We start from the raw sequence: 24,025 nt of genomic DNA on the forward strand, positions 1-24,025 counted from the left end.
CAGGAGACCAGCAGCCTCATACTAAAGGAGATTTAGCATCCTTCTCTCCACATTTGAACAGCTCTGTGCATGGGGACATTTGAAGGTGTGTGTCTGGACAGTCAGTAGGGGAAGGTCTGAGGTAGAATCATAGAATCATGTGAGTTGGAAGGGACCCTTTAAAGGTCATCTAGTCCAACTCCCCTGCAGTGAATAGGGCCACTTACAGATAGATTAGGTTCCTCAGAGTCCCATCTAGCCTGACCTTGAATAACTCCAGGGGTTGGGGCGTCCACCACGTCTCTTGGCAACCTGTGCCAGTGCCTCACCAGCCTTACTGTAAAAAAAACTTCCTTATATCCAATCTCAATCTGTCCTCTTTTAGTCTGAAACCATTTCCCCTTGTCCTATCACAACAGATTCTGACAAAGAGTCTGTCCCCTTGTTTCTTATAGCTCCTCTTTAGACATTGAAAGGCCCAGCTCCCCGGAGCCTTCTCTTCTCCAGTCTGAACACCCCCAGCTCTCTCAGACTGTCCTCGTGGGGCAGGTGTTCCATCCCTGGATGGATGGATCATTTTTGTGGCCCTCCTCTAAATGCAATCCAACATGTCTATGTCTCTCCTGTACACACATCTGGACTCTACTTCAGGTGATGTCTCACCAGCACAGGGTAGAAGGGCAGGATCACCTCCCTTGACCTGCTGACCATGTTTTTTTTGATTCAGTCCAGGATATGGTTGGCTTTCTGTGCTGTGGGGATGCATAGCTGGCTCATGTCCAGCTTCCCATCCACCAGTACCCCCAATTCCTTTTCGGCAGGGCTGCACTCTATCCTGTTGTCCCCCAGTTTGTATTGCTAGTAGGGGTTGCCACAACCCAGGTGCAGGACTTTGCACTTGGATTTGTTCAGCCTCATGAGTTTCTCCTGGGCCCACTGCTCAAGTCTGTCTAGGTCTCTCTGGATAGCATCCTGTCCCTCGGGCGCTACGACTGCACCACACAGCTTGCTGCAAACAGCTTATGAACTACATGTATCATACACAGCCTGGCCTTTCCTGGCTGAGGGGAAGGAAACCTTTTTGTGCAACAAGGAAACACTCAAGGTTTGGGAACTTGCAACAACTTCTAGTTGCAGGAATGACAAACACTGATTGCCCCTCTCTACACCTAGAGATCCTTCCATCCAAACATTCTGGCTGGGTGCTCACTTTGCGTCTGATCAGATACCTTGTACCCAACTTTCAAATTCAGCGTCCTTTTTAATAGCACGGCATGGGTTACTGTGGCTGGAAGTCAGATGGAGAAGGACTCAGGGAGACTGGGAATCCAGCAGGGCTATTTATGGATGGAGATGACAGTCAGCTCCAATGTGCAAAGTAATGGTTTTCGGAGAGGTCAGACTAAAATAGATCAACCTAGTTCTGTAGGCACTTTTTTTTCCCTTTTTCTTATTAAGCTTTCTCCGAAAAAAAAAAATGAACAACAGAGTAAGCTTTTCCTGGCAACACTCCAGAAAAGAACTTTTCCCCTGCAACCAAAATGTGACGCTCTGAGCTCGTTGCTGGAGAGGGCTGACTAAGCACATGTAATTGCAGCTTTGTCAGAGAGCAGAGCTCTGCCCTCCCCTTTCTCTGGACACTGGAAAAAAAGGGCATTTTCTGGCTTCTCCTATCTAACCCTGCATTTTTGGACAGGCAGAGTTAGTCCTGGATTTTAGGACACGCAGAGATCAGGAAGTGAGGCCCAAGGTTTGGTATAAACCTGTTGTCTCAGCAGGTCGCTAACCTGCTGCTGTGAGGTTGCAGGAAGCGGTGCAGGGAATGCTTCTCTCACAAAATCTCACAAAATGAACTTCACACACATGCATACAGCCACATGCCTTCACACACCCCGACCCTCGCACATACTCATACAGACACGTGCACACAAGCAACCCCATTTACGTGCCCTGTCACACGCACCCCCTCCTCCCCGCCCCAGAAGATGGCGCCCGCCCGTAGCCCGCGCGGCCGCTGCCGCCCTCTTCGGGCGGGAAGCGCTCAGGACGCAGTCAGCCGCCCTGAGGGCTGACCTCCGCTGCTGCCCAACTACATACAGGTTTCTGAGCACAAAATTAGAAGTTTCCTCCTAAGCACCAGCCAGTTTGTCATTTAAACAGTTGAAGATTCTCCCTTGTCAACCGCAAGAGCTGTTTGGAAGGCTGTTTTACTTCAGAGATGATGTGCATGTTAAGGACATGGAGGTTCTGGGGCACTGCAGCACGACCTGATCTTTCAGAGCTTTGCATTTCTCATGTCCATCTGAAACTCTGCCTTGCTAAGGGTAGTGAAACTCTGGAACAGGTTGCCCAGAGAGGTGGTGGATGCCCTGTCCCTGGATACCCTCAGGGTCAGGCTGGACAGGGCTCTGAGCACCTAGTCTAGCTGTAGGTGTCCCTGTTCATTGCAGGGGTTTGGATGAGTGACCATTAAAGGGTCCCTTCCAGCTCAAATAATTCTACGATTCTGTGATTCTGCTGCTGCCTCCAAGGCCCTCCTCCAAACTCCTCATCCCGCCATTTGCTTACAGTGAGCAGTACTGCCAGCCATGCTCCTCACCCACTGCTTACTTCTGAAGTCACGCTGTAGGTATTCAGTTCTGCAGCCAACGCAGATTGGGTCAGGAGATGCAGATCCAGGTGTCTCAGCCCACCCCAGTGCCATCCAGAGCTCCCAGAGTCCTTACCTTGTAGATGCAGGACTTGGCATTCAAGAAAAACAGCTCGATGGTGGCATTGTCCTTTAGATAGGAGATGCTTTCAATGTAGAACCTGAAAAAAAAAGCAAAAGAGGTGAGATACATGGGAGAACTTGAAAATGCATCCATTACTTGAAAAAAAGTGGTTAATGATGAGTATACTGAGAATGAAGTTTCTTTGTTTATGACGCAGATGGAGTGATGAAAGAGCCTGTGCTCTAGGATGTGATGACTCAGCGCCACCTCAGCCATATCAAAGCAACTTGGATTATCTTGCTTCTAAAAAATCCTTTGTGTTGTCTTTTTACTTTAAATAATCCCTTGTTCTGTTTGTTTGTAAACTTCATTCTGTAGCACATTCTGGCATTTTATGTTCATTCCTTTTCCTAATCTGTCTATTTCTGTGCTGTCAATGAACATGGCATAAAATTTTCACTGCCAGAAATCCACTCTTGGGTTCCCTCCCTTTTGACTTCAGCTCTGCATAAGACAAATTTTAAAATTCCTTCTTCCTATATTTTTGTGGCTAGCATGCAGCAGCTATGGCTGCAGAGTAATTTGGTCCTTGCCCAATTTACCAATATCATGGGTATCAATGCTGGGGATGGCAGGAATCTATTTTTTTTTGAGCAATGGCTGAGATGACTTCTCAGAACTCAGTGAAAAGCTGCCCAGTCCAAATTCTCTATGTCAAAAAAAGCAACACTCTTGCGTGAGCTGATTAACCCAAATATTTGCAATTATATTGAAAGTTCATCACACGTATGAAACAATTCAGTATTTCATGTCTTGCTTGCTTTGAAGCTTTGATCCTTTGAGAGTGAACTTTCTGAGAGTTTTGCCACTAGCTCAACAAAACTCTAGCTCTTAATTCTGCGTTGTGACCCTTGGGGTAAAAATATCAAGATAAAAGTAAGTGCCAGATATCATCAGAGTTAATAACAGACCATTTCATATGAGTATGTTGTGTATTTTAAGGATTCCATTAGCAACAGAGAAAGTCTGTTCAGTGTGTGATCAAGGTGAATTTTACATTTAGTTTGTATTTTTAGTAAGAAATACAATAATAAGAAATCTGCCCACTTTGTTTTGGAGTGATCTTTAAGTTGCAGTACAGTGGCAGCAATGTTCCTTACATAAATTCCAGTACTATCGTGTTGTCAGAAGCAATTAGGATAGGGAAGGTGCCAGGGAAATGCTGTCTGCATTAGGAACTTAAAACAATGAGATACCTTAGAAACCTGTGTAGAGACTCAGGGTCCAGTTACAGAGAAATCTTATTCCACTTATTCCCAGACTCCACTGTCTAGGAGGGGAGCTGTGAGATCTGTTGAAATTCCTGGGGCTTCACACAAACATTAAAGGGATTGTCCATGTTGAGCTATTTGCAGAACTGGGGGCCTTAAATGTGACCTCCTCAGGGGTAAAGGTCAGAGCTTTGCAGTGCTCCTAGGTGTATCCTGAAGACCCTTCAAAACAGTTTATTTCCTGACAAGTATGATCAACCACTTAATGGAGTGAAACATTTTGAGCTCCTCTGCTGAAGTGTTCCTGCTATTACCTTTCCTCTTCCCCCTCCAGAAAAGTTCAAATGAGAAATTAAAAAAAAAACCAAAAAACAAAAAAAAAGAAAACAAAAAAAGAAGACATCTGAATATAGGATCATTAAGGATGAAAAAAAAACACCTTTTTTTTTTTTTCTCTAGTCTTCACTGGGTATCACCTCCCGTCCTTGAAACCTTTTTTTGTTCTTGGCAAATAAAAATATACTTGGCTTCTGAAATGCAACAAAGATGCTGCATTAAAAAGCTGCCTTCTTGCTAGATCTGCTTTCTTCAGTGCAGGTGGCTTTCCATCTGCCAAATTCAGGGAGAAAAATGGTAATTTTACACCTACTACGATTCTTGAAGAACCTCCTCTGCTTATCAGCGCTACCAGTGCTCTCCACTGTGATGCGTGAATCTTTAATTCGAGGGTCAGAAGAAAGCAGGAATGTTTATTCCATTTTCAAACCCAGTGAAGGTTATCAGAAACGTTTTTTGTTTCATCAGCAGATGGAATGAGACCATTCTCGTCATCACTAGAGGGCAATATTGCATTTCTTAAGGCTGCAAGGATCTTTCCCAGGGCTTTCCACAGACACACAGATCATTTGCTGTACAAAATTGAATCTCTTGGGGCACAGAGCTTGCATACGATATTTCACAAAGAAAACCCAATTCTCAAGTGATCTCTGGAGTGGAGAGTGTGCTGGGGAGCTACCGGCTCTCACACGTGCACCCAGGCAAATATAAAGCATGCGCTCCAGGAAATCAGAGATACTTAAAAAAAAAAAAACAAACCAAAACAGATTTGCAGAGAGAACTCTTATGGGATTTGCTGTGTGGCAGGCTCAGAAAACCTGAACTGGAGTAGACTCTCTTAAATTTACAGCTGGCACTAAATCAACAGAAAGAGAAGGGAAATGTGTTTTTTTGCACTGATTGTAACTCTTTGTCAGGCCTCCTCCTGTTACTACATTTTCCAAACACAGTGTGGGAAACTGCACTTTAAAATGACCCATGTCAGCGCCTATGGAGGCAGGAAGAAGAATCTAGCAATGAATGAAGCAAGAAACCTGTGTTAAATTCCTGACTGGGACACAGGTTTACTTCATGGCCTTCAGCAAATCATGTAGCTGCTTGGGATTGTTGGGCTGTGTTTAGAAAATACTCCTCCCTCCTCTTAACCCATCCGTCTGTTTTGCCTATTAAGATTATAAACCCATTCTTACTGCATATTTCAATATCATCAGTTTTAAGAGGTAACTATCAGATTTCTGTTGAGGACTCCCCAGAGAACAGCATTCCTTCACGTGTTGCAAAGCTGAAATATCCAGGAAATAACAGATGGGTTGGGCAGAGATGCAGGCAGTGCAATGTGTCTGACACGTTAGCTCTACTACTAACATCTCCTGCAATACAACCAACAAACAGCACTGCCTCAAACAGCTCCTGTGAGAAGTTCTCTGATAGCCAGAAACTGTTGTGATGAGAAATTAGGTGCGTGAGTGAAGGGGGAAAGCTCCACAAGATGATGTGAGTATAAAAACCAGAGAAATCATTTTTGAAAAGGTTTCAAAGGTAAAGAAGGAAGCTCAGCCAATGTTAATCTATTTCTGTGTTTCCCATAATTTCCCCTCTGTGGTCCCAGTCACTTACAATTCATCAAATATATTTTCTAAGCATTAATTAAATGAACCAGTGAATATTGCGCTGGGTAATGAACACAAAGTGCCTATCTTGACTGCTCCCTCTCAACGTCAGGAAGGTAATGAGTACTGCAGAAGGAATCAGAAGATTTTTGAAACTACTGCATCTGAGACATTTAAGTCTTTCAGCAGCAAGGACGTGCCTTGTACTGTATTAATTATATATTAAGTGTTGGCTAACTGACAACTTGCTCCGAGACAGCTTAAGCTCCCGTACGCTGTGATGAATGGCAATTCCCATCTCAATCAGCCAAGAACAGACATTTATGCAGTGGTGCTGGTGAGAAGCAACAGTGGAAACTCGATCCCTGGGTGACAGGAAATTGGCATTGCTGCAAATTCTTCCTTGTGCTGCATATTTGCCCACCTTTGGCTTGAAGCAGAGAGAAATGCCCAAACTTTGTCTGACCATTGAGTTTACTGGCTCTTCAGGAACTGAGATCTCTGATCATCATGCCTCATATGCAAACCCAGTGGTGTGTGTGCACATGGACAAATCACTGGTGGGAAAGGTGCATCATCACTAGTACTTTGTTCCTGCAGTGGAGATGGGAGGTCTCAGGACTGTCAGGGAAGCATCCTCCTGAGCCGGTGATGTCTTTGTGGGGTCAATGAGAGTCAATGGCAGAAGGGGATTCTCCTGGCTCTTCTGAACTAGACACATGGTATAATCTCAGAGAAATTATCTCTGTGATCCTACGCAGTTCTTTCAGGCTCATGTTCATACGTCCTTTGCAAATAGTCGTGAGTCATTAAACAGCAAGATAAGTTTGATGCTCGCTTGCTTCACCAGCAGAGCTGAATTGACCAGCACTCCCAGTTTCTACACAGCAAAAGAAACCATTGAATAAAAAGTATTTAGCATTGTCCCTAATGCTCAGCTCTAGACAAATCCCCTCAACAAGAAATTGGTCATCTATTGTGTGGAAGGGACCAGGCTCTGACTGCAAATGTAGAGTTGTAGTGTATAAGATCACAAGCCAGTGTGTTTATTTCCAAGCAGAACCTGCCAAAATTTAACAATATTTCACCATGGTCCTCAACACAATGATATTTCAAAGCATGAGAGCAAATGGATATCTTAGCTACTTTGTGTATACATCTTCCCTGGGGCAGCAAAATCATTCTAGTTGTTGTGATGTTTGATGCTGGTGGGAACCAACTAGTCTAAAAGGCTTTTTTATTCAACACAGAAACCATCTTCTTGAGGGAGTGAGCCAGAAAAATTGACATCAGAACTGGAATCTTAGCTAGGATGAAGTGTCCTTCTGCCACCTGGAAAGCCCAGACCAGGCAAGGACATAGCAAAGCATTCTGTTGTTACAGTCATCTCAAGCCTCACTCCTCAGATGTCTTGCTGCCCTTGGAAGAAGGCAGAGGGTTGGCCATAGAGGCAAAGGAGGCATGCCTTTGTGTGTCGTTCCAGAGTGCTGGGGAAGTGCTATGCAAAATGGTCAGTTCAAATGGCTTTAAGCAGGACCAGGCAGCAATGGGAGGCTGAAGATGGTGCTGAGGATGTTTGCTGCTGGTCAGGATGACTCAGTAACCTTGACTGATAACAGTGTCACATTGCCAAACTGAAAAAAACCAAAAACCCAGAATAAGAGTCCCAAGTATCTTTTCTCTCTCCTGTTGAAAAGAATTCTTTTTCTATGAAAAAGGAAAATAAAGGGTAAAACCAGATTTCATGGAAAACGTCAAAATGAAGCAAACGCATTTTGGTTTTGATGTGTTGTCACCTTATCCTGTGCTTCCTCCTGCCCTGGGTGGGAAATGTGCTCAGACCCAAGACAAGTGACTGAAATGGGCAGGGATGCTCCCATGTCTTTCCCAGCTGGCTGACTCCATTGTGGTCAGAATGCAAGACGGAGCTGTCATCATTGCTCCATGGCTCTGTCAATGGGCTGTCTCTTATTTCATTATTACAAAGCAATGGCTAAAGGAGAAGACCCCCTTTCTGTCTCATCCATCCTGGGGTCTGGCTCATTATCCCTCACTATGTCATTTAAAACCTTAGAGGATAATGTGAAAAATATGAGGCCATTTGCTAACCAGGAGAAGAAAAATCACATGCATCAGTATAATGAACTTAAATGCAGATGTCATTATGTCCAGTGTCTCGTGCTAAATGAGTATTCTGAACAGCTCAGGCAGTAAAGCTCCCTTTATGTTCCAGCCCCGTTTGCTAATAGTCATGGGTGCATACTTTATGTGCTGACACTTAAAGCAGACAATGGTCATGCTAAGTAGTTGGCCTGTTAAGTCATCAGCCAAGAGTGAAAATCAGAGATAGTAAAAAGCCTAATTTACCTCACCCCTGCATTAATTTTAATTCTGATCCCATGTTCTGTTGCCTGTGCTTATGCCATGCTCAGGTCCTCCTTGCCCAGCACCAGGGACTGGACGGGATGCAGCAAGAGAGTCCTATGTTGACTTCTGTCTCATTGCATGGAAGCCAAAAATCCTGAAAGTGAATGTGATTCCAGGAAGATGGAGAATTCCAGCTAACAAAACTGTGGATGTTGTTTAACCTGGGCATATTCTATACTTGCAATGCAGTGCTTAGAGACATGGTTTAGAGGTAGACTTGGCAGTGCCAGGTTAGTGGTTGGGCTTGATGAACTTAGAGATCCTTTCCAATCCAAATGATTCTATGATTCTCTTCTCTCTCCCATCCACACTTGCCGTACTTTTCTCTGAAGCTGCTTGCACCTTTTCCCACTGCCCATCCACTTTTCTCAGCATTTTCAAGAGAGTGGTCCACTGAACTCCTAGAAAACCCATGAGGTATTTAACCATTCCTGTGCCTCACCTTCTCCATTTACAAAAAAACTAAGGGATCTGCTTTGGAATGCATAGGGCTCCAGCTGTTTTCTAGGCTATATCCCTGGGAATCTCTGCAAACTGCTAAGTGCTCCAGAATCAACACAGAGAGGAAAAGGAATCAAGGTAGTAATACAGACACGTTCCTCCCTGATGCATGGTTACAGCATCATACATCACACGAAAAGGCACTGATGTCAGTACAGCGAGTCCTGTTCACGCCCCTCAGGTGGGGACCAGGCCTGACAAGAACATAAAAGCAACAGCCAGCTCAATATATTTTGCACATTGCTTCACCCTGAAATGTCCTGTGGAGCTTAGCTTGGCAGAGAAGTGCAGCTTGGCACAAAATGGCTGTTGCAGCTCCTCGTGGATTGGAATGATGTGGCTTTTTGTCCCAAGTGTGAGGTGAGAGCAGTGATCAAACCACAGCAGCGTCCTGCCTTCTTCCCCACCTCTCCCTCAGCCACCAGGGAATTTCCCCACTCTCCTGAGCTCCAGCCCAGCTCTGAGCGCTCTGTGATCCTTACCAAGAGTGACATCTTGGCTATTAGAGGTAACTTGCTGGGCGCACTTTCTTGCATAACACCAGAAAGAATCTTAGAAGAAAGATGCCCTGTATCTGCGGGGCATCTTTCATTTCAGGCTCTTGAACCATTTTAGGAATAGAAACCCCTTCAGCCATTCCACTATGTTATCAGCAGCCCACAAAGGTATGATTTGGCTGTGAAGGTTGGCATGGAGTTTACTTACTGCATCTACCCTTCCAGCACTGTGTTCAATGCCACTGTGATGGAACTTCTCATAGCAGATTTCTCTGCTTGCTTCACTGGTGACAGCAAACCACACCCACTAGTGTAGAGTATAAACACACAAATTGCAATGAAAACGGAAATGATATCTGTATGACTTTGACCCAGTTGGAGAATTTGTGTGTAGGCATTAACATAGCTATTGCTCCTTGATCCAAATTAGGTACAAGTCTTACAGTGTCAGTATCCGTCATTTTTGCGTAGTACCTATCATGCTGTCTAAATGCTTGCCAAAATTAGACAAGACAATGCTTCCAGCATCCACGCATTCAAAATGTGGCTCAAAACAACAAATTCTTAGAATGCTGATTTTCTTCCCCCTTGGGTGACTGCATGCAAAGGAAAAACAGCTTATCCGCTTCTAACTAAACACAGCACACTTATACAAATATATTCCTAGTTAAGCAGAAAACAGAAATAATGTTATGGGACTCAAGAGCCAGACTGCTATTAAGATGTGTGTGTAATGGATGGCTTAGCTCAGAGCTGTGTGCTAAGTAGCAGAACCCCATTAGTTCCCTTCCTCAAGCAAAGGTCAGACTTCGCACAAGTAAATCTTCCGACTGGACAGAAGTTTCTCATATCGCTAAAGAGACTCCAAGGAGCAAAGCCTCCCCGCAGGCAATTTATTACACCTTCCCCCTGGCGAACAGAGCGGGGGGCCACCCTGAGAAGGCTGCAATAAATTGTCTGCAGGGAGCCTTGTCTTCCAGCACAAACAAGGTCTGAGCGGCTGTATTTATACACTGCGACTGGGTTGGAGGAAGGGGTTTGCAGATCTTTCCCCTCAGCTTGCATACAGCTGATGTACATCAACCAGCCAGATTAATGCTGTGCAGAGAGATCTGGCTTATGGCGCTGCTTTGCCAGACTTTTTAGACAGAAGCCCTGAAAGCAGCTTGGTTGTGCTGGGCTGGTTATACAGAGTTAAAATTCTGCTTTTTGCTACTGTTTCTACAGTATACCAGCAGTGCACTGAGCTGCAGAAATATAATGTGAGTGGGAGATGGCTCTCTGTCTCCTCATACATAGCATAAACTGCCAGGGAGTCTGGTGCAGTGAGTTAGTGTCCCTGTGCTGGTAATGAGAGACAGCTCAGAGAGGAGAGAGCAGCCCAAGGGGATTAAACATCTCAGAGCAGTTCTCTGGACACTCTTGGAATGATCAAACCCCATGGAAAAGTGAGGCCCAGCACTACCCTCCTTGCAGCTCCCCGTGCAGAGGAAGAGACCCAGGAAGAGCAGAGAAGTAGAGCAATTTGTGTATATCGGATTTTTCCTCAGCACCTTCTGCCAGGTGCTAACAGGTGAGATGGAGCATACCCATGGGTGACAGCAAACCCTGTCACTTCTCTCCCTCTTCCCTGCCTGCATAATTGATATATTTTATAATCTCCTCAGGCCTGTCTCCCCATTTCCTGGAAAACTCTGTCTCACACCATGGTAAGGAGAGTGAGGGATGCTCCTTCTCTTTCGTTGGAGGGGAGAGAGTGTAGCTGGTGATGTGGGGCCAAGATCCCTCTTCTACCAGCTCTCTTCCCTCCCCGTGGCCTCAACTTCCTGCTGGCTTTTCCTCATCCCACTTGTTTTGCTCTGGGATATACTCAGAGGTCCTACAGCTTGTCCATCCCCTTTGTTTTCTGCCTGGAGCAATGTAATGTAGCCCCACAAATCCATCTCTGGCAGGGAAAATTATAGACGGAGGAACATAGGCCATTATGTGCAAGACAAATAAATTGCACTGTTTAATTTGGTGTGGTCTGTTCAGCTCTTCCTGCCCCAGCAGCATGCTGTCATCACCACCCCCTAATTTGATTTCTTGGAGTCAAGTGAAGCTCGCTGGAACTGAGTGGTGTGCAGAGCCATGGTGTGCTGGTATTGTTGTGTGAGTGACCTGGGCACACTGTAAGCAGCATGCCATGGAACTACATCCCATACATGTCTTCTGGCTAATACAGAAGGCAGCAATGTATTTTGGCAGCTAGCTGTAAGATCCATCTAGCCCTATGTACAATCCATATTAGTAAACACTGTCTCCCTTTCTTCCAGAGTCCATTATTTCCAAATGGGCTACAGTTCCTTTTATTTTTAACATTAGTCCTTTTCATAGATCATAGAATCACCAAGATTGGAAAAGACCTCCAAGATCATCTAGTCCAACCATGCACCTACCACCAATATTTCCTCACTAAACCATGTCCCTTAGTACAACATCTGAATGTTTCTTGAACATCTCCAGGGACGGTGATGCAACCACCTCTCTGAGCAGCCCGTTCCAGCACCTGACCATTCCTCCTCTAGCACAACTTGAGGCCATTCCCTCTTGTCCTATTGCTAGTTATGTGGGAGAACAGGCTGACCCCCTCCTCAGCCCAACCTCCTTTCAGGGAATTGTAGAGAGCAATAATGTCTCCCCTGAGCCTCCTCTTCTCCAGAGTTCCCTCAGCCGCTCCTCATAAGACCTGTGCGCCAGACCCCTCACCAGCTATCAGAGTATTGTTTGAAAGACTGGATATGAAGGAGTCTGAAAAAATGAAGTAGCCTAAGGCCCCATTATCAGCTGAAATCTGGTCCAGTTCTATTCAGGTAGCCAGGCAGAGCTCTGTAGATAGGGAGTGTCTCTTCAACCCTGGCTAGGCCAACCATGTTTGAAATAATCTGAATTTATAGGCTGCAGTTGAAGCACACATTGAAGATTCAGCAGGTGAAAAGAGGCAGCTACAATCAGGGAAGAGAAGTAGCTATTTTAGAGTATAACTTACTGAATTCCAAAGTAGTCATCTAGAATCAGGTCAGAGGAATTGTTCCTAAAAAGTGCCTATTTCTGAGAAGAAGCTCTGGTTATTGGTCCTGATACAGAATAGTTGACCAGATAAGCACCTCAGGTTTGGTGTGGCGAGTCCCCTCTCAGATTTTTGTCCCACCTACCTCAGACCAAGGCCATGGATGGTGCACACAGAGCTGCATTCCTTCAGGTTACAGTAAATGTGAGTCTTGCACCCTGTGTTCCAGTGCTGGGCTCTTATTTAAGGCCACTATGTTCTCTAGTAACTGTGGTGAACTGGCAGAGGGTCTGGGTTCAGTATTAAGGGACTTGAGCCCCCACAGCTCCTGTGCTGACTTCAGCTTAGCCAGTGTGTATGAACGCATGCCAGATGTTACTGGACATAGACATTCCTCAGTGGGAATACTGCAGGGCCATAGAGACAAATACACTGCCCCGCAGCGTATTTGAGTATTGAGGATTTATTTAACATTCTTTTCCATGACTTTCTGGAAGAAAAGCCATTCTACATGAAAGTTGCTCTGATTCAGCGTGACGACTTCTGCAGCGAGCTGTTACTGTCTGACTGGTGGAGCTACCCTGAGAATGGGTATATGCATTCCTGGGAGAAGATCCACCAGTGAAGTGAATTTTATTTGCTGAGCTTGTTCATATAAATTAACAGCATGACAAACACCCAGAAGATAAAGAGATCAGACTCATGCTGATGGTTCCCTAGCTAAAGATTGCTAATCCCACAAGGCCATTGTTTGAGGATAAGAATTCACTGCAAAGCTGGGCCAACTTTGCTTTCCACGAACAAACAGCATGTCTGTGCTCCAGTCCTTTCTCACTTCAAAGCTTTACACAAAAGGAGTAATTTTGCCTTTCTTCTGCCCATGTGAATCAGAGCAAAAAGCCCCATTCCCTGTCAAAAGCATAGCAACCTTTATCTGAACCCCTGCTACCTCTGCTTTCCTTTGACCTCTTTTCTGCCTGGGTCTCCACATTTTACTCAGGTTCCTGCCTTTTGCTGTGCTGCTCACGTTGTGAGGTACAATGTCACTGTCCTCCTCTGATCTCAGAACACTTCTGTAAAATCAGTCAAACAACCCCGCCTTCCTTCATCGCAAAGAGGAGCCAGGGAATGAGTTTCACCCACCAAGGGACCAGCGCTTTAGAAAGCCACCCAAGAAGCTAATTCAGAGATGAGAACTAACAGCACTCCCACCTCATTGTCAGTTGTCCTACCACCCCTGCAAGACACCTGGCCCTCCCTCTTGCTTTCATGTACAGCTTTAAAACAATATAAATAGACAATAGCAAAAAGTCTCATAAAATAGTACTCCACAAGGATAGCCATGGTCCAGTTCACAGCTGCTCAAGCAATCCTGATTGCTTCCTAGATTCCTGTGTTGTTCTCAGTGGAAAGCTCCAGAGAACCACTAGATGACAACGAAAAGACTGAGAGGCTACAGTTAGTTATGCAAGTGTCCAAGAGCATTAGCCATTCTATCTGAACTAATGCTAAGGATGTCCTTATCAAACCCTCCTTCTTCGATAGCACGGTGAAATTTTTGGTCTTTGATTACAGGAGAGTGTAAATACACCGGACATCAGAGCTCAGCAATACCTAACTCCAAGGAAATGTGTGCCAAAAGACAAAGCTTCAACAGTGCTGCAGAGATTTAAGGAAGGGAGGAGAATTTCACTCTGCGAAGCTTGTGAAACTTCCTATTTGCAGCAAGGTTCTTCCAAGAAACCTTTACATAAAAGGTGTGTTTCGGTTTAAATGCACATTTAGCATAATCTAAATGGCGGGCATGTTGCCCATCGACAGTGCTGCAGGCAAGTTAAGGGTGAAAGCAATTTGATAGTCACATAAAAGGTGAAAATTGTTCCTCCATAGGTTCTCCTCTTCACAAACTACCATTTACAGTTCTTGCCTGAAGCCTCATGTCTTCAGTTGTTACCCAGTGTGGTTGATTTGTACATTTACTTAGATTTGAGGAAAAAACCCACATGATTACTAAATCCTGATACAGTCTTCTTGGCAATGAACATCTGGCACATCCAGTTACTTGAATTACTGTTTCCCCAGGTGGGACGCCTGGCACCAAGCTAAGCTTTTCTTGCTGCAGTTCTTGAGAGATGTAATGCAAGAAATGTACCTACGGACACAGGTAGCCCCTTACCAATGATGCAGTCAGTTTCATGGACACTCAGTTCCTTAAAAATTATCACATTTCTAATTCTTTAAGGAACAGCATGACTTATCTCTGCTTTCCACTTCATGGTGGCAGGGCATTTTTGTTTATGATCTGGGTATGGATAGTTTTGTAAGCTACTGTGCACCCCTGGTCTATCAAAATAAAGCCCTATCCATTGGTTGGTCTCTTCACAACCTTTTCTTCAGTCCTTGCATTAGTTCTGAAGCCAGAACTCAAAGCGCTGGGTAAAAGATATGTGAGGCTTTTCCAATCTCATCCAGCTGGCCAGGATCAGTTTCTTCTCCAATTGCCTTCTGCTCAGATCAGATTTGAGGGTGGACATGGGAACTTATTACATGCTTGGGAGATTTTTCAATGTCTTTCTAGCATCTGACATCCTCAGGGAAGGAAAAGATGTAGAAAAAACAGTGTAAGGTAATGCCCATTCCTAACTCATGAGGCATGTGGCCTTCCAATCCATTCAAAAATGTAATTGTGTGACAATCCAATCACTACTATTAAAAATAGGAGTATAAACCCAAACTTGGTGTGCTATTCACACTTTCTCTTTTCAACCACTAAATGATGACTTTTCCCCTGTGGTTTTCTCTTACAGATTATGATTCTGGACCAGGAGAGGTCACTCATTTTCTAACTGTTGTATGGATCCATACTTCTAAGATGTCTCTTGGCTAAGATCCCACTAGAATGACTTGTCTCCATTTTGCTGCCAACTCTCATAGAACAATACAGATGGCAATATTTATGCCCGTTGAGTTGTCTTTGAAATGAATATGAGAATGGCTCTGGGGCGCTGGCTTTCACACCTCGCAGCTGTACTCCAGAAATCTGCACTTAGCTCTTGCTCAGTCAGAGACCTCTCTGCTTTCCATGAGACCACTGTCCCAGCAATGAACTCCTCAGTTTGGCCTCTAGGCAAGATGCTCGATAACCTTTGTTCTTATTTTTTTTTTTTTTAATTTGCCTATCAGCCTAATTCTCTTTCAGAAAAGTACCTACAGTTTTGTGCAGCACTGAACGCAGGTGGATCTAGATTGTATACACTGGAAATGTTCAGTTCTGGATCTATCCTCATCCATAATGTAATAGAGTAACCTCTTCCTGTGGGACACAGCAGACCAGCCCAGGAGTCATGGGGCTCTGTGCAAAAATGGGGATATAGCAGAACAAAGAGTCTCTTCTCTTGAGAATCCTTCGTTGTAATTGGAGTTAAATGAATGACAATCACTGTGCAGGAAAAAAGCTGCACTCAGGGGAAGAAATTCTAAAGTAAGTCTTCATTTTTTATGTGTACGATGGAATGAATGAGAGTGATGTCAGATGTAATATAATACTGGAGTGGAAAGGCTAACAGAAAAAGACACAGTAACGCTGCACTGGCTAGTTCCAGACATGAGCTATACATGAAAAGTAAGTCAAAACCCCCAGCTTAATCTTGTACATATGCCATCCCACCCCCAGCCTCTCTCAGAGTGTTTTAAAGTTGCAAGGGCAGATTTGTCTTCCCAGAAAATATCTCCCTTGGAGGCAAAGATGCTGTATACAGAAGAGCACCAACAGCTTTCTAGCATCACCTAACACTAACAGTTGCTGCAAAATTCCCAGATGAAAAGAAATTCTCCCAAACTGGCATAATTTTCATTAAAATCTTTCTACTCTGGTCCAGTCTAGTCTATGAGTATGTTCTACACACATGCAAAAGCCAAACTGGTCACTAGAGATTTTTCAGTATACTGCACTGTAGTTGAACCCAGGAGACAAACGGTGATGTTATAAGAGGATCTATTTGGTCACAGACCAGGCACAATGCAGGGGATATGGCTGGCTTATTGGTGAGTAAGTGAGTGCCCACCCTCCAGCAGTCTGTCCCAGCAGAAAGAAGTCTGTGTTCCATGGTCCTGCCCAGCTCTGGACTTTCCAAAACTCATAAATAAAACCACAAATGCATGAGAGACATAACATCTGATCTTCACTTCATACTAGTGTTGACATTACTGTCACTGCTGCTAATTTACGCTTGCGTCAGGGGAGTTTTCAAGGATGACGAGATCACAAGGAACTTCCATTAAGGGTTTACTTGTCCACAGATGTGACAAATGGACAGCCCTGCTTCCTGGCTTCTAGGAAACAGTTCATCCATAGCTATACTGATACCTGGACAGGGCTCTGAGCAACCTGATCTGGCTGTAGGTGTCCCTGTTCATTGCAGGGGAGTTGGCCTAGATGACCTTCAGAGGTCCCTTCCAACTAAAACAATTCTACGATTCTGTATCCCATGGGAAGAGTTTGCTGTCATGCACTTACCTGACACAAAAGTGCAAAACAACCGGTCCTGACTTTTTGGGGAAGTCATGTTCCAGCACCCTGCGGTCCAGCTGAAGCCAGTTCAAGTGTCCCCTGGCAAGAGAAGAGACAGATGTGAGCCCAGCACCAGAGACACTTCTTGCTGCTCTTTCCAACGAGGTCTAAGGTGTTACAGAAGATGAACTGGAGTGCGTGCTGTTTGCCCTTGGCTACTGCATGATATTTGGAAAACACACAGCAAATGTTTGAGGAACGGAGGCGATAGCGTCCTGGCAACATTTCAGTCTGGGAACTGAACAGCTAAAGTTCAATCTGTCAGAGTGAAAGCTGGCAGCACCGACCAGGCAGGACAGCCCAAAATGTTATGAGCTTCACCTTTTTATTACAACCCCCAGGAGCAGCTGTATCATTAAAAGTCTGTCAAGATTTTCATTAGAAATCCTTACTGCTAAGAGTTTCCACAATGCCTGCAATATTTCACTCAAGGCTAAATCTGTCTGTATACAGACCCAGACAGTTTATTTACCACCCACATGCTTGCAGTAGCCTCTGTAGGCTTGTCCAGCCTTTGCTTTTCCTCCTTCAGAGAGCTCCTGAAAAACAGCTGCTCTACGAGGCATTCCAGCTCCAATTACCACATGCTGCTCTTCTTTTGCCTGGATGGTACCTGTCGCTATTATTTTCTCCTACAATTTATCCAGTTGTGCCTTGCAGCTGGAAGCTTTCCTGGGCAGCAGCTCTGTTCTTTGTCATGTTCCACACGTTGTAAAGTGCTATGTGCACGTGAGCAGTATTTTGTAAATACCATTATTTGTATTACAGGGGGCATCTCACTCCCCAGCTGAGAAAAAGACTCTCTTAAATTAGGTGCTATGGAAATACATGGGGTGAAATTCAGGTCCTTTCAGTGATGCTGGGGCTGCATCCTGCAAACATTTTGCTATTGATTTCAGTCAGACCAGATTTCACCCAGAGGGAGAGGCAGCTCATGCCTTCAGCACTATGCTGTCTAGACAAGCAAGAGGAGAGAATTGAAACAATTTTGGGGAGAATCATGCAGCAAATAAAGCAGGAAATGGAATTCAGATGTCCTGAGCTCTATTCCAATGCCTATCTGCCAGCTCATGCTAATCCTCAAGATTAATTCTTCATTCCACCAAAATGAAAAAAAAAGGGGGGGCTTCATTAAAAAAAAAAAAAAGTGTTAAATTAAGTTCTAGTGTTTCCACAAGTGTTAGTAATGTTCTCTGTCAGCAAACACACTCAGCTTTCCCAAGGGTCTGCCCATTGCTCCTCAGCAGCGTGTGTACTTTGGGCAACTGAGAAACACCCTTGGAAGTTAAGCACCAACACCCCTTCTGCAATGCAGCCAGATTTTTTGCAGAAAAATGAAGGGGGAAGTAGGAGGCTTTGGGTCACCTGGGTTCCATCTGAATTTCTGAACAGCTGCTCTGGCTTACACTGATGCAGAAGAGGGTGGGCAGTGCACAGACCAGGCAGATCTGGGCTGGAGACCACTGGGACATCATCTGTGCCCTGCTTGGTGCTGCCCTGTGGAGCCTGTTCCATGCTCACTACTCTCTGGTGAAGAATGTTCTCCTAACACTCACCCTCCCCTCCCCTGATGCATCTCCGTGGTGTTCCCTTGGGTCCTGAAGTCTCATTATGTCTCCCCTATTTTAACTTGATAATACAGTTGGTACAGTCAATACAAAAAGAATATCTGCGTATACATAGGCGTACCAGGTTACACGTGCATGTCCACTGAGGTTTTGCATTGAAGAGTTTCATTACTCTTTGCTGCATGGAGCATAAATCCAAAGCTCCTTCAGAGGAGGAAGGTCACTTAAATCACTGCCAGGAACTAATTGCTCACTGTACTCAATTACCACTTACAAGCTTTCATCGCCGAGGGCTTCTGTGCTGCATATTGTCATCTAACTCCTTGTTTTCTAGCATTCATGTGTGCCACATACAGAACAGCAGCAGTGAATAGTCACTGGCATCTGCTTGTGAATGTGGTCTATCAGGGAGCCAAACTCCAGTCCTGTGACACCACAAAACACTTTGCTCTGGAAGCTGTCTTGCTGTCTTCAGCAGGACTATTCATGGAGCACAATCCCAAGTAAGACAGGGAAAAGTATGGCATATAACCCTAGGTATGTAGTAATCCCAGCAGTTCTCGTGGACCAATTTAGGCAGCTTGCTTTTGGATCCCATTCATACATGCCTGTGTCTAGTTGAATTTCCCTTACAGTTCAATTTAGAGCCACATAATAGCTTTTGTTTCATTATCTCCATTGATTTGTTCATTTAGGTATTTATGTCAATGTATTCGCAAACAATGGTGCAAACAGTTTTGCGTGACCTATGAGGAGGTTGAATATTGGAAACCAGATCATTTTTTCTCTGTTGTTTGCACTTGTCTTGGCAGTTAAACTGATGTGTCAATTACAAAAACATAATTGTTTTTAGAAACAGAAACTGGGTCCATTTAGGTTATAGACTAAGTATGGATTTTGGTGCCCAAGATTTGTATTGTCAATTGCAAGCAGTAGTTTCTGTTTTCTTTTGTCAGAGCTTTCAGAAAGGAGTAGTACATCAATGAATACTTTGCCTCCAAGTGGACCTGTTTATTCAGTTTTACTGGTTCATGTCCAGTTTCCTGCAAAGGGAATCCGTATAAATTTGTGTTGCAAAGATACTTGGAATAAATAAACCAACTCACACCCCTTCAGCGTCGAACTCATGCTGAACTGAATGGATATTTAAAAAGACCAAATCAAGTAGTAGAAGCCATATATGTTATTTTCCATTTCCACCAGGCACTACAGAAAGAAAACCCAACAACTATAAGCTCACAGGTTTTCTCATTTAAGCTCTTAATCTTTCAACAGAAATATTTTTCTGAAGGAGCTGCAGAGCTCAGGGAGCTATGTGAGATTAGCTATACAGATTTGGCAAAACAATGGGCTCAGTGACAATGGAATCGGCCCCATGCCAGAGCAGGACATTATTCCAAGAGCTCCACCACCCACTGGGCAGGCTGCTCAGCCAGGACTTGGGACACCTGCTCCCTAGTTCTCTCTTTGCCCTATCGCTGGAGGATGGAAATAGGTTTTTCCCCCAATTCCTGGAGATGTGATGCTCTGCTGCCCCTCTTCTCACACTCTTTCCTTGCTGTTCCCTGGGACATAGGATCCTTGGCGGAGTAAGGGCACTCTGTTGTAACCTTATCATGTTACTACAGTCTCTAGCACAAGTGTGACACAAATAATTAGGGCCTCAGTCCCATTCTGTTCTGGCAAAGGAAAGACAGACATCAGCAAAATGATTTTCAGCAGCTTTTGCCAGATGCACAGAGAGGGGGAACAGTGCAATGCAGAAGTTGATCGCTCTCCATGGTGCAGGTGACACGTCTAAGGATGAACAAAGGACATGGCAAACTTGCCCCTAGCCCAGAAGGGCCTTCTGCAGTGAACAGAAGGGGAAACCTGAGTGCTTGCTCTCATGGAATGCTGGAAGAGCTGGTGCCAAGGGAAAGGGCAGCTAGTGGAGATTTGCACTCAGCTGAATTAGAAAAAGGCTTGTTCCCCACTCCTTTTCACTCTTAATCAACCACTATATAGATCTTCTGGCTTCACGAGAAGCTTGGCCCCACATGCTATTCAAGGACACCCTTTTGACCTGTGCTGTCCCTCAGTTAATGGCTCATGCCATATAAAGCGTTCCTATGATCATTAAAATAGGAGGCGTTATTTTCTCCTCCGGAATAGTCTGACAATCTAATTTTAGTCACACTGAACGCAGTAATGACCCTATATTATCACAAGAAACTATTAAGTCACCAGCGCAAAGGTTGTTCCTATTGATTTTCTTCTCAGGTTGTCATGATAGAGCACAACTAATGAATGGAAATCCCCAGTCCAAATCATTTCTAAATAAATTACTCTTATAGAGCTTTTACTCTTAAATAGAAGAATTGATTTCATACTTTAGTGGCTTTTCTTCTTCCTAAACTCGCAATTTAGCCATTTATGAACCGGGCCTGTCCTGTTTCAGCTGGTTATGGGCCCCTTTCAAGGAAGGCACGTGAAAACTCAGCGGAATAGGATCAGCAAAGAGAAGGAAATCCCTGAGGGCCTACGTCACACAGCTTTCTCTCTGTGTTTCTGGTCTGCATCAGGTATAAGACTGCGTTAGGTAGTCTGCAAGCAAACACTAAGAGATTGTTTTCCCCAGTTTTGAAGAAAGGAATTCCTTTTGCTTCCATTTCACACTGTAGGTTAAGATCTGTGGTACATACAGACCAGTATACTTTCTGAAGGTGACATGGGAAATTCATTTCTAAGACCGAGTCCAACATCCTAAGTAAATTCTTTTGCCATGTTCAAATAAAGCAGTTGCTATTTCTTGAAAGCTTTTTACAATAGAGGAGGAAATATTATACATGTATTACTTGCGTAAACTTCCTCCTCCTCCTCCTTTGAGGACAAATCTCATTGATTTGTGCTAGGTTGGAGATCTACGACAGGGCTGAGCTGCTCATGTCAGTGAGATGGCACAGGCTCTGGGCTCTCCTGTGATTTGAGTCCTGCTTCTGCACGTGTCTGTCACTGAGCCTCCTTCCACACAACAAGCTGTGTCCTGACATGGCCTCAGGCTGCCCAAGGCAGGTGCTTGCCAAAGGGACGGTCTCTAGAGGGGTGATTGCTGCTGAACTCAGTGTGGGTATGTCTGTGCAATTATCCAGCAGCTGGATAATTACTCAATCCAAAATAATTATTCCAGCAGATAATTTAAATTTCTCCGCCACTTCAGCAGGAGAGCGGAGATGGCTAATGAGAGCGTTACTGCTGACTCTGCTGTCCCAGGAACCCAACGTGGGCTTGATGTTCTTGCTTTTTAGGACTGTACAAGCGTGTGGATTTTCCTCTTGGTTCATCTTACAGAAAATCCTTTTACAAACTAAGGTGGAGGAGAGTGTACAGAATTAGAGGGCACAGCTGTCATAATGAGGGAAGTCTAACTACAGAGAACAGACAGCTGGAAAAAAGGAACAGGGACTGTGCATAGCACTGAGAGATTACAGACTAGGACTTGTCATAGCATTTGCCAGACCTTGAATGTTTATCCAATGCTAATTTTAGACGTACTTTTTAAACAAAGGGTAGAAATGTTTTGTCTTAAGACAAAAGCTCAAGTTTTGTTGTAAACAGCTCTGGGATCTAGGGTTCTAGGTGAGCAACCAGCATTGCCTGAAGTGACTGCAGCGACAGAATCCAATTCTGTGGCTTAGCTCAGCCGTAAGGCTGTTCAATTCTGGTCAAATTATCAAGCTTCCATCTTTCTTCCTCTTGAGAAACTCCCACACTGGTCATTTTGTTGAGGACCAAACAACACTGAGATTTGCTCTGATCTAAGAGTTGCCTGTTAGGTCTTTGATTGCTTGCACTTACGTTTCATCTGTGAATGCAATTCCAAAGTATTCTTTCTCCTTCAGGTTGAAATGAGATGCCACCAAGTCCAGCAACTCCTTTGCCAAAAGCTTTGGCTGAAAAACAAAAATGAAAGAAAGTGATTAATGAAGAGAACTTCGATATAAGGGTACTATGTTTCTGGACGGACGTATTATCCTTGAAGGTACTCCACTGCTCTTGGTTTTATGTTCTCTCCAGTGTTCAAGCTAAATCTTCAAGCAACATTAACTCCTCGAAACAAGCTATAGTTTTCCTCCAAGGAAAATAGAAAACAGGTGGTTCTGACCTTGCCAGTGCTGTGTCTCTGTAGATAGATGACCTGCTGTCTGCCAGTGTTCAGATTTACCACGACTCACTCATGCATGCCTCTCTGATAATTTCAGTGGTTGAAGCTTTTTATCAAGGACCTTTGCAAACATGTTTCAGACACCCACTCTCACACGCACAGCATAGATACATGCTCATAACACTAACAAAATACATAGTGCCAAAAGATAGGATGTGACAGGACCAAATGAGAAGTAAATGACAGAATAAAATAGTTTCTCATTCATGATCCAGACAAGATGCTGTCTGTGATCCTACAGATGTGTACAAGCCCTGGGTCCCAGAGCTGGAATGGTCACAGCAGCACTGGTACAGCTGGAGCCAGAGATCCCTGGTGACCCCTCAGAAGGATTTGGTCTACAAATCCCTGTAGGACTCTCAATCTCTCTCTAAAAATGTCCATAAACCCAGCACTGTTCTGGTACCTGACACAGCAGTAGCAGTGCCTAAATGCAGCACAAGCTTAAAGCAGCCCTCAAATAATATCTAAGATGCTGTGTAGGACAAACAGCCCTAGGTGGAATTCAACATGCTTCACTGTAATTCCCAAATCAGGATTCCTAGGTAGGACTTTGGAGTTTCTGCTATGTCCACATTACACGCTGCATTGCCTTTCACAGACTTTTGAACTAACTCCCAAAAGGAGCAGACCAGGCATGGAGCTGTGGTTGTGTCCCTTGTCTCCTTGGGTCTCTGCTCTCACAAATCTTTGATAAATGGGCAATTGTGATACAAAGCAGGGCACTGAGCCACCAGCCAGCCCACCTGAGAGGGCAGAGGTGGGGAAGGGTGAGGAAAAGCATGCGTAAAACACAGAAGCATTTTCCCAAGCCTCGAATAAGCACTTGGAGAGGGATGGATTGAGCTTTTGTATTTCACAAGAGTGCAGAAAAGAGCAATAAATAGCTGATGTGAAACAAGCTGCTCATGGATATAGAAAAGTGATGGGTGCCTTGGCTCCACCCAGCCAGCAGTGTCTCAGGGGATGTTGGACAAACAGTGAAATCCTCTCCTGATGTCCAGCCACATCATGGAGCAGTGGCAATGGGGCTGCTCAGCCTTCCTTGCCTTCCTCACCACTGCATCCACCCCCTGGGCATTGAGTGGGGAGCAGAAGCTGGAACCTCCAGCCTTCAGCTGCCCTGCCCAGGCAAGCTGGACAAACACCATGAGCTGCCCCTACATCTTTGCTGAGTGAGAGCTGGCTGCTGAAAAAGCCTTGGAGAGATGGTCAGCATGGCATGAGTCTCCTGCCCAGCTGCTCTTGAAATCATAGAATCACAGAATCATTAAGGTTGGAAAAGACCACTAAGATCAT

At 44.6% G+C, this 24,025-nt stretch overlaps 1 protein-coding gene across 6 annotated transcripts in view; it reads right to left on the reverse strand.

The window, feature by feature from the left end:
- FRMD4A (FERM domain containing 4A) overlaps nt 1–24,025 on the reverse strand; it is a 207,750-nt gene that overhangs the window by 74,952 nt on the left and 108,773 nt on the right. For 5 of the 6 annotated variants that reach the window (XM_021384406.1, XM_021384405.1, XM_021384404.1 and 2 more), the window contains exons 3-5: nt 22,360–22,454; nt 16,901–16,993; nt 2,706–2,790 (exon numbers count right to left, since the gene is read on the reverse strand). In XM_021384406.1, the coding sequence (XP_021240081.1) occupies nt 2,706–2,790; nt 16,901–16,993; nt 22,360–22,454 (273 nt within the window). Of the gene's footprint in view, nt 1–1,766; nt 1,785–2,705; nt 2,791–16,900; nt 16,994–22,359; nt 22,455–24,025 lie in introns of those variants that run through there. The other variant, XM_021384409.1, reaches the window with a different exon arrangement.

Source organism: Numida meleagris, chromosome 1 (genome assembly GCF_002078875.1).
Source record: "Numida meleagris isolate 19003 breed g44 Domestic line chromosome 1, NumMel1.0, whole genome shotgun sequence".
Classification (NCBI taxonomy): domain Eukaryota; kingdom Metazoa; phylum Chordata; class Aves; order Galliformes; family Numididae; genus Numida; species Numida meleagris.